This window comes from Ahaetulla prasina, chromosome 8, assembly GCF_028640845.1.
Source record: "Ahaetulla prasina isolate Xishuangbanna chromosome 8, ASM2864084v1, whole genome shotgun sequence".
In the NCBI taxonomy this organism is placed as follows: Eukaryota; Metazoa; Chordata; class Lepidosauria; order Squamata; family Colubridae; genus Ahaetulla; species Ahaetulla prasina.
Window position 1 is genome coordinate 75,007,315 of NC_080546.1, and position 11,394 is coordinate 75,018,708.

The window sequence follows — 11,394 nt, forward strand, 5'->3', positions numbered from 1 at the left end:
AGCCTGACTGGCCTAAGCTATTCTTGTAGGACATCATTTCCTTGTAGGAGTGGCTATCAGATATTGTTTTATAAAGCCAATTATGCCAGTTTGTACCATTAACTTTTTTCCCAAGCTATTCAAATAATCTAGTTTAGAGGCCACAATTAGATCCCACAACTTGATTGCTAAATGCAACAGTTGCTAGGCGAAACCTTGACTGTGCTTATGATCTTCTTTGCTTTACAGAACCTGCTAAGGTTGTAAATTCAAGTATTGGTCACAATATTGACCAATAACTGTGAACAGTTGCTCTATGAAGCAGTCACTAAGCAATAATTACCTGTAATGTGTCCATAGTGCATCAACATTGTACGTACTAAAAAGTATGTATGAACTGTATTTTGCTTGTTAATCTTAAGAGATCTGGAAGAGAGGATAGATAACAACAAAGTAGGTTTTCTTAATAAACGATCAAGATATAAAAAGCAGACTGAGCCAAAAATAATCATGTATCTCAAAAAGATGATCTAAGTGCCAAAGCCCACTGCAAATACATAGCAAAAAAGGCTCTAAGAGTTGTAAACCTAATCTTGCGTAGCTTCTTTTCCAAAAACACTACACTACTAACCAGAGCATATAAAACATTTGCTAGACCAATTCTAGAATACAGCTCACCTGTTTGGAACCCTCACCATATCTCTGACATCAATACAATTGAACGTGTCCAGAAATATTTTACAAGAAGAGTTCTCCATTCCTCTGTAAACAACAAAATACCTTATCCCACTAGACTTGAAATCCTGGGCTTGGAAAACTTGGAACTCCGTCGCCTTCGACAAGACCTCATAGAATCATCTATTGTAATGTCCTTCCTGTCAAAGACTACTTCAGCTTTAATTGCAATAATACAAGAGCAACCAATAGATTTAAACTTAATGTCAACCGCTTTAATCTAGATTGCAGAAAATATGACTTCTGTAACAGAATCATCAGTGCTTGGAATACTTTACCTGACTCTGTGGTCTCTTCTCATAATCCTAAAAGCTTTAACCAAAAACTTTCTACTATTGACCTCACCCCATTCCTAAGAGGACCATAAGGGGCGTGCATAAGCGCACAAACGTGCCTACCGTTCCTGTCCTATTGTTTTTCTTTTCTTCTATACCTTTATATACTATATAACCTTTCTGTATGATAGTTACATATATTGTTGTGACAAAATAAATAAATAAATAAATAAATAAAAAGAACCACATCGTCTTTCATGCCAATATAACATTTAGTTTCAAATGCTTGCAGCTTGAGGGCAATTTCTATGCCAACAGTATTTTTATTGATCAACAGACTTACTTCTATCTATTGTAGGGACTCTTAATCTAGTAAGAAATATGTCCTGCAAAGGAAAGTTATTGCATCTTCAGGAATCACCAGGCTTGAAATTTTGGGCTTAGACAACTTAGAACTACGCCGCCTTCGGTTTGACCTAAGCGTAGTACATAAAATTATCTGCTACAACATCCTACCTCTCAATGACTACTTCGGCTTCAACCACAACAATGCCCGAGCACACAAATAGATACAAACTTAAGGTAAACCACTCCAATTTGATTGCAGGAAATACGACTTCAGCAACAGAGTGGTCAATGTCTGGAATGCACTACCTGACTCTGTGGTTTCTTCCCCAAAGCCCCAAAACTTTAACCTTAGACTGTCTACTGTAGACCTCACCCCGTTCCTAAGAGGGCTGTAAGGGGAGTGCATAAGCGCACCAACGTGCCTACTGGCCTAGTGTCCCCATTAATTTGTATCAATGTCATATATTCATAATCATGTTTATACTTATATCTGTTATCTTATAAATGCTAGGCAAAATGTAATTAATTAATTAATTAATTAATTAATTAATTAATCTTAATTTTAATGGCAAAATCTCACTGGAAGGCCTTGCAGCACAGATTATTTTCCAAAATGCTATATTTCATCACTGATGACTATTTTCCTGTTTTATGTATAAAACTAATTAATGCAGCCTTCTTAAAGACCTTTATGGCTAAAGAGAGAAAGCAGCTCTTTCAAGGTGTTCTTTAAACTCAGGATTACTGATTATCATTTCAAACAGTATTCAGTATCCTTTTGTAAATGTCACACTCCAACTTCATATGTAATCAGGTTAAGTAGTCAGATCAAAATATGAAGAAATATCTCCATCTATTCCTTTTCTCTTATGATAATTAGCTGTTCTACCAGTGTTAATAGAATGGATCACATAGGTACAGTGCCAATCTCTAGGAAGCAAAAGAGTACTTCTCAACACATGATACTTAACACAGGTAGTCCTCAACGTACGACCACAATGGAGCCCAACATTTCTGTGACTAAGGGAGACATTTGTTAAGTGAATTTTGCCTCATTTTACGATCTTTTCCACCACTGAATCACCGCAGTTGTTATATTAGTCACACCATCGTTAAGCGAATCCGGCTTCCCTATAGACTTGGCTTTTCAGGAAGTCACAAAAGTTGAAGATGTTTTGCTTCTCATTCAAGAGAACTGAAGAAGCTTCTTGGATTTAGAAACAAAAGTTTTCCAAGAAAACCAGAAAGTCCAGTTGTCTCTTGAAAAACACCTTTGGGAGTCCCAGGATAATGTTGCAAGATCTGATCTGGGTCAGTCTTCTGAGCTTTTGGACCCATGCTGGAGCCTGTCTAAGAAGAAAAAGGCTTTATTTCTATATTTATGTGGTGCCTTCCTATTGACTGGCGTGTTGATGGCCGGCAATTGTCTGTGGTTTCCTTGTGGTGCCAAGCCCTCGGCTCCTGATAAGCTGGTGGTAAATCAGCCCTCCAATTGACTGGAAGGGACCTTGGAGGTCTTCTAGTCCAGCCCCCTGGGCAAGCGCAGGAGATCCTATACCATTTCAGACAAGGGGCTGTCTAGTCTCTTCTTAAATGGATGGAAACTAATCAAGGAGAGAAGCAACCTAGAATAAGGAGAAATTTCCTGACAGTTAGAACATTTAATCAGTGGGACAGCTTGCCTTCAGAAGTTAAAGTGAAACTCCAACAATGGAAGCTTTTAAGAGATTGGACAACCATTTGTCTGAGATGATTGTAGGGTCACCTGCCTGAGCTAGGGGTTGGACTGGAAGACCTTCCAAGGTCCCTTCCAACCCTGTTATTCTGAAATAATTGGAGAATTCTACTCAGTTCAAAGTTCATCTGATGAAGACAATAGCTGTGACCGGTGGAAACAGCAGATAATTATGTTCAGCGAAGGCATTCAAAATATCCAAAGACATTATTAATAGGGTATATCTCTAACAGACGGTGGGACCCTGAACGTAACACGATTTCATATTCCTGTTTGACTTATTATTATTTATTTCATGTCTAAAGTCTCTTCCAGTAATGAAACTATTTTTGTCCAACCCAGAAAATGTCCAGCAAGTGAATGGCAGCTCAAATCTCTGGAGAAACAGCAAACACCTTGATATACCGTGTAACCCCGTAACAAAGAAGGAATTGGGAGGTGCAAAACTGATTGTAGGGAGATTTGACGCCATGAAGGTTGTTCAAAACTGAAGAGATTAAGAAACTCTAAAATTAAAAAGCTGCTGGTGTTTAAAGCCACTGGAGCAAACACAGCTCTGAAACCAGAAGCTGCATTGAATCACAAAAATCACACAGTTCAAAACAAACTTTATTTCTTTATTCATCTAAATTAAAGGATTGTCCATCTCACAAAGGAAGAGATTTTGGATTATCTGCAACGAAACTAAAATGCAGATAACCCTTGACTTGCGACCACAATCAAGACCAAAATTTAGGTTGCTAAGCGAGATGGTTCTTAAGTGAGTTTTGCCCCATTTTACGACCTTTCTTGCCACCATTGTTAAATGAATCCCTAGAGTGGATTTAAGGAGAAACTTCCTAACAGTGAGATCAATTAACCAGTGGAATAGCTTGGCTTCAGAAATCGTGGGTGCTTCATCACTGGAGGTTTTTAAAAAGAAACTAGACAGCCACTTATCTGAAATGCTACAGGTTCTCCTGCTTGAGCAGGGGGCTGGACTAGAAGACCTTCAAGGTCCCTTCCCTTCCGTTCAATTCCATTCCATTCCATTCCATTCCATTCCATTCCATTCCATTCCATTCTATATTTTCTAATAAATAATAAAAAAAAACCAAGCTCAGTGGCAGATTTAGCCAATCAAAGAATAAAGTTGATCAGCCTTAATCTTGGTTAGGTTCTTTGGACATCTAGCAGGTTGAGGGTGACCCCTAGGTGACCCCTAGCTTTCCTCCCCTTGATATCATGAGTGATATCAAGGGGCTTATCAAGGGTATCCTCCACATCCCATCTTCATTATTTGGGAAGAAAGAGGGTCTTCTTGGGTCATGACATGACATCAGCTGTCCCACATGAGAACATAATGCTGTCCCAGCCCTGGGGAAGATATATAAAGGCAACAGGGATGAGAGTGGAGCTGTGGAGAGTTGAGGAGAGGACAGTGGAGGATAGTTTAGTTGAGTTGCTTTGAGCGGAGCGGAGGAGAAAGGAGTGGAGGAGATAAAAGCAGAGTGGAGCTAAGAGCAAAGCCGAGCAAAATGGATGATATAAAAGCAGAGAGAGCGAAGCAGAGTAGAGGAGACACGAGTAGAGCAGAGTGGAGGAGATGACAGCAGAAAAGATTGGAACTGAATGGAGGAGATAAGAACGGAGAAGAGCGGAGTTGAGTGGATGATAGATAGATAGATAGATAGATAGATAGATAGATAGATAGATAGAGAGAGAGAGAGAGAGAGAGAGAGATATAATAGACAGACAGACAGACGGGAGTACCAAGGACCACTCCTTTCTTGGTAGGATCTCCTTCCACTTCCAACACTCACTCTTCATGCAAGGATGGATTGTATTCTGAAAAAGTTGCCCTACCTGAAGAAGGACAGCAAGGAGTCCCATCCACAGATCAATAATAATGACCTACATTGGTGGGGCAACCAGGAAGTCCTCTTCTCTGACTCCATAAATCCACTTTCTCAGCCACTCAGCAAACCACGCAGGTCTTGCCTCTGATCGTGACGTCTTCCCCAGTTCCATTGGAGGTCAGAAAGAAGGTTCAGCCTCCAGCGCTGGTGCTGCCAGATTTGGCCCAGAAGACTACTGTCAGGACGCCTCCGAAGCCTCCTCAGACAGAGATCAAGCCTGGCCTGAAAGAGCCCCCTCCCTTGCCAAGGAGGCCCAAAAAGGAAAGGCCTCAGAGGGAAAGGCCTCTGATTGTGACATCTTCCCCAGTTCCATTGGAGGTCGGGAAGAAGGTTCAGCCTCCAGCGCTGGTGCTGCCTGATTTGGTCCAGAAGACTACCGTCAGAACACCTCCAAGGCCTCCTCATATGGAGATCAAGCCTGGCCTGAAAGAGCCCCCTCCCTTGCCAAGGAGGCCCGAAAAGGAAAGGCCTCAGAGGGAAAGGCCTCTGATTGTGACATATTCCCCAGTTCCATTGGAGGTCAGAAAGAAGGTGGTTCAGGCTGCAGCTGACTCAATGGAAGAAATCTTTCGGCAGTGTGGCCATCGGATCAAGCCGGGTCTTATTAGGAGTCAACTCCTCTCCAAAGTTGTCGGGAGGATCTCTGAGACCAAGCAATCATAGTTTAATAAATAAATAAATAAATAAAAATGAGAAACATAACATTCCATTGGAGGTCAGGAAGAAGGTTCAGCCTCCAGCGCTGGTGCTGCCAGATTTGACCCAGAAGACTACTGTCAGGACGCCTCCGAGGCCTCCTCAGTCGGAGATCAAGCCTGGCCTGAAAGAGCCCCCTCCCTTGCCAAGGAGGCCCGAGAGGGAAAGGCCTCAGAGGGAAAGGCCTCTGATTGTGACGTCGTCCCCAATTCCATTGGAGGTCAGGAAGAAGGTTCAGCTTCCAGCGCTGGTGCTGCCAGATTTGGCCCAAAAGACTACTGTCAAGGACGCCTCCGAGACCTCCTCAGATGGAGAGGAAGCCTGGCCTGAAAGAGCCCCCTCCCTTGCCAAAGAGGCCCGAGAGGAAAAGGCCTCAGAGGGAAAGGCCTCTGATTGTGACGCCGTCCCCAATTCCATTGGAGGTCAGGAAGAAGGTTCAGTCTCCAACTCTGGTGCTGCCAGATTTGGCCCAAAAGACTACTGTCAAGGACGCCTCTGAGTCCTCCTCAGATGGAGAGGAAGCCTAGCCTGAAAGAGCCCCCTCTCTTGCCAAGGAGGCCGATAGGGAAAGGCCTCAGAGGGAAAGGCCTCTGATTGTGATGTCTTCCCCAATTCCATTGGAGGTCAGGAAGAAGGTTCAGCCTCCAGCGCTGGTGCTGCCAGATTTGGCCCAGAAGACTACATTCCGGACACCTCCGAGGCCTCCTCAAACGGAGAAGAAGCCTGGGCTGAAAGAGCCCCCTCCCTTGCCAAGGAGGCCCGAGAGGGAAAGGCCTGAGAGGGAAAGGCCTCTGATTGTGACGTCGTCCCCAATTCCATTGGAGGTCAGGAAGAAGGTTCAGCCTCCAGCGCTGGTGCTGCCAGATTTGGCCCAGAAGACTACTGTCAGGACGCCTCCGAGGCCGCCTCAGACGGAGAAGGAGCCCCCTCCCTTGCCAAGGAGGCCCGAGAGGGAAAGTCCTCAGAGGGAAAGGCCTCTGATTGTGAAGTCTTCCCCAGTTCCATTGGAGGCCAGGAAGAAGGTTATATGCCTAGGCTGCTGCGTGCGATACATGAAACTGGTTGTGGTGACTTCAAAACAAATTGAAGAAGTTTTCCTCGGTGAATTTCAAAGTTCCCTCACTTGAAGTGGTGGTTTTTTCTCCAGAAGCTCTATCGTTGATCAGGGTTAGTTCTTTCGGTCGATCCTGGAAATCACTTGTTTTCTGGATTTTTTTTAAGGTCTCCAGGATCTGCAAGCTGATTGCGAAGCCTGGGTGGTTCAGGCTGCAGCTGACTCAATGGAAGAAATTTTTCGGCAGTTTGGTCATCGGATCAAGCCGAGTCTTGTTAGGAGTCAACTCCAACTCCTCTCCAAAGTCATCAGGAGGATCTCTGAGACCAAGCAATAATAGTTTAATAAATGAATAAATAAATAAAAATGACAAAGGCCTATTCTTTCTCTTTCTGTGAATAATTTTTCTAAACCTGCTTGAAGAATGTTGATTCACTCTTGCTTGTAACCACTACTGAATATTGCTTTTAAAATATTTCATTAAGATTTCATATCAGACTATGAGCAGAATAACACTGAAATAGAAACAAGGGCGGCATATATTTACATGGAAGAAAAGTGTTTCCAAGTATTCTCTTAACTGGAACTGGAAACATATACATAGAGAGAGGGGGGGAGAGAGAGGATATACAAAACATTTGCTAGACCAATTCTCGAATATAGCTCATCTGTCTGGAACCCACACCGCATATCGGACATGAATACAATTGAGAGAGTCCAGATTTATTTCAAGAGAAAAGTCCTCCACTCCTCTGCCTGCAACAGAATCCTTATGCCACCAGACTTGAAATTTTGGGTTTAGACATCTTAGAACTACACTGCCTTTGGTTTGACCTAAACATAATACATAAAATTATCTGCTACTACATCCTACCTGTCAATGACTACTTCGGCTTCAACCATAACAGTACATGAGCACACAATAGATACAAACTTAAGGTAAACCGCTCCAACTTGATTGCAAGAAATACGACTTCAGCAACAGAGTGGTCAATGTCTGGAATACACTACCTGACTCTGTGGTTTCTTCCCCAAACCCCCAAAACTTTAACCTTAGACTGTCTACTGTAGACCTCACCCCATTCCTAAGAGGGCTGTAAGGGGTGTGCATAAGCGCACCAACGTGCCTACTTTAAATAAATAAATAAATTTAAAAATCTTAATTTTAATGGCAAAATCTCACTGGAAGGCCTTGTCAAGATTTCTGTGGCAGCACAGATTATTTTCCAAAATCCTACATCTCATCACTGATGACTATTTACCTGTTTTATATATAAAACTAATTATTGCAGCCTTCTTAAAGACCTTTATGGCTAAAGAGAGAGGACTTTGACGCTGGTGCTGCCAGATTTGGCCCAGAAGACTACTGTCAGAACTCCTCTGAGGCCTACTGAGACGGAGATCAAGCCTGGCCTGAAAGAGCCCCCTCCCTTGCCAAGGAGGCCGACAGGGAAAGGCCTCAGAGGGAAAGGCCTCTGATTATGACATCTTCCCCAGTTCCAGTAGAGAGGACTTCTATTCTATTCTATTCTATTCTATTCTATTCTATTCTATTCTATTCTATTCTATTCTATTCTATTCTATTCTATTCTATTCATGCCTGGAATGCACTACCTGACTCTGTGGTCCCTTCCCAAAATCCCCAAAGCTTTAACCAAAGACTATCTACTGTTGACCTCACCCGATTCCTAAGAGGACTGTAAGGGGTGTGCATAAGAGCACCAGAGTGCCTACCGTCCCTGTCCTAATGTTCCCTTTGGTTGTATCGAATTCGTATGGTTATTTCATGCTTATACTTATATATATTGTTGTGTTTGACAAATAAATAAATAAAATAAAATCAATCAATCAATAAATAAAGTGTTCATTAAACTCAGGATCACTGATTATCATTTCAAACAGTTTTCAGCAAATGAACCAGCAAACATGTGGAAAACTCTTAAAAATATCACCGGCTATGGCAAACCTCCTTCCCAGGCTGTAGGTAATCAACATCTGGCAGACGACCTGAATGAGTTTTACTGCAGGCTTGAAAGGAAACCGTAGTCACCTATCTCCGCTACCCCCATCTCAGACACACCAACAACAGCCAAGCCTCCTACAACTGACCCCATTTCATTGGGTTGACAACTCCTAGTGATCACAGAAAAGGAAGTGCACGACCTATTTCAGAGACAAAAGCCAGGAAAAGCTCCAGGTCCAGACAACATAACTCCTTCTTGCTTAAAAGTCTGTGTTGTGACCCAGGTTCCTGGACCCGGACTCCTGGACTCGGATGATTCAGAAAGTGAGGGAGAAGACCTGGCAAGCCCTGCTTCTCTTGAGCCCTTTCCCTCCCTGGCACCCACTCAAAGGGAGGAAGAGGGGCCGGCAAGACCTGATTCTCTGGAGCCTTCTTCTGATTTGGCAACGCCCCAAGAACAGTTTTGGAGTGATGCAAGACTGCGCGTGACGGCGCAGCAGAAGCAGAGTTGGGATAAAGCCAAGTCATAATTGTCATGCAGTGACATCTGCAGAGACTATAAATAGGAGGCGGGACTTCCTGTTTTTTTGTCTTGGACAAAGCAATGAATTTGCACGGGCAAACTGTATCAATGGAGGGAAGAATATATTCGTGAGTAATTCTGGCCTTATCTATAATTTCCTCGTTATCTGCAGAAACTTGGCAGGCCCGTGGGTAGACGTGGCCAGGTCATCTATTTATGTAAATAAAAGGAGAAAAAAAGGCCTCTGACTGACTCTTTGCTGGGAGTATTGGGGGGAGGGAAACAGAACATTTTGTCCAAGACCTCGACTAAAACATCTTCCACCAAAGATGGACCAGCAGCTGGTACAGCAGCAGTTACAGCAGCTACAAGCGGCTAATCAACAGCTCCAGCAGCAAGTGGCTCACTTGGCAGGCCAACTTGCTGCCGGGAAGGTGCCTGCAGCCCCCCCCATCCTCCCACTCCTCCTCCTTGTCGCAAGTGCCCGATAACCGTGCCCAATAAGTTTTCTGGGCAGCCTGAGATGTTCCCGACCTTCTTGGGACAGTGCCAGCTCTACATGGCTATGAGGCCAGAGGATTTCCCAGACGACCGGGCTAAGGTGGCCTTCGTGATTAACCTTCTTTCCGGCTTGGCTGCTCGATGGGCCACGCCCTCTCCAGGACAGCCCCTGCTGGCGGACCAACAGCTTTGGCAGCACCTCGCACCATGTACGAGGACCCGTTCGAATGCTGATGGCAACCAGGCGCCTTAAGGAACTCCGTCAAGGAAACGCCCCTGCAGGAGTACATCGCCAATTTCGTCTTTTGTGCCAGGACTCTGACTGGAATGATGCAGCGCTGGTGGGCGCGTTCAGGAGGGACTCTCAGAGGAATTGCAAGAGGCTGGCCCGGGTGGGCGCGCCGGACCTCGACAACTTGGTGCCCTTTGTCTCCGCCTCGATGCCCGTCTGCAGCGGCGACCGTCCCGTCGCACCCCGGGACCCACGTCGACATCTGCACCCCACTTCCTGCACCACCAGCACCCAGGTCGCCACCGTTTTGTAACCGCTGCGGAAGAGCCCATGGAGTTGGGGCGGCCAGACCTCGCCTGACAGCCCAGGAGCGGAACCGAGGCGCCAAGGGGATTGTGCCTGTACTGTGGGAGCCCGCCACCCTTCTTGCCCCAGCGGTGGGGCACGCCGTCCCCGAATCACAGCATGACCAATCGAAGCGGAGCAGGCCCGACTGGGAAACCCTAGGTCGGCACGTATAAGCCCCACTGGGCGTTTGGAAGTAGACTCTGGGCCCCTCGGCATCTGAAGGACACATGGATATGGTTGGGGAACCAGTTGGACGGGCTCCAGGCGCATGCACTGGTGGACTCAGGGGCCACAACAAACTTTATGGACCAGGCCTTTGTGACCCAGTTTGCGGTCCCCGTGGTTCCGGTGGACCCTCCGATGCGGGTAGAGACAATTGATGGACGAGAATTGGTGTCCGGCCCCATTAAATTTGCCACCCAGCCTTTGCGCCTGGCTATTGGGGACCACGAGGAGGCGATCCAGTTTTATGTCACAGCAGACCTTCATTTTCCCTTGGTCCTTGGGTTGGCCTGGCTTCGGACCCACGATCCTCAGGTGGCCTGGTCGCGGAACGCCATCTCTTTCCTGAGTCTGCAGTGCGTCGATCACATCCGCCACACCTGTGCCAGCCAGAACGTCCCCACCGCTGCCATCACCTTGCCTCCTGAACTGACGGACTTCGCCGACGTGTTCAGCGAGAAGGAGGCGGACTGACTACCCGTGCATCAGCCCTACGATTGCCCCGTGGACCTTCTGCCCAATGCACCACTGCCTATGGGACGCCTGTATTCCATGTCGGAGCCCGAGTTGGCCGCCCTCAGGGACTTCCTGGACAAAAATTTGGCCCGCGGATTCATCCGGCCTCCAAAGTCCCCTCTCTCGGCCCCGGTCCTCTTCGTGAAGAAGAAGACAGGGGACTTGCGCCTGTGCTGTGATTACCGCTGGCTAAACGCCATTACGGTGCGGAATCGCTACCCCCTGCCGCTCATCCCGGAGCTGCTGGAGAGGTTGCGGGAGGCCACGATCTTCACCAAGCTTGATCTCCGTGGGGCCTACAACCTGGTGCGGATGCGAGAAGGAGACGAATGGAAGACGGCATTCGGCACCCGATACGGACACTACGAA

General features: G+C 46.0%; 1 protein-coding gene across 1 annotated transcript in view; it reads left to right on the forward strand.

Annotated features, from left to right (window-relative positions):
* Positions 1-6,165, forward strand: part of DCHS2 (dachsous cadherin-related 2) — a 173,585-nt gene extending 167,420 nt beyond the window's left edge. Inside the window, 1 exon segment of the mRNA XM_058193811.1 lies at positions 5,892-6,165. Coding sequence (XP_058049794.1) covers positions 5,892-6,165 — 274 coding nt within the window.
* The last annotated feature ends 5,229 nt before the right edge of the window (positions 6,166-11,394 follow it).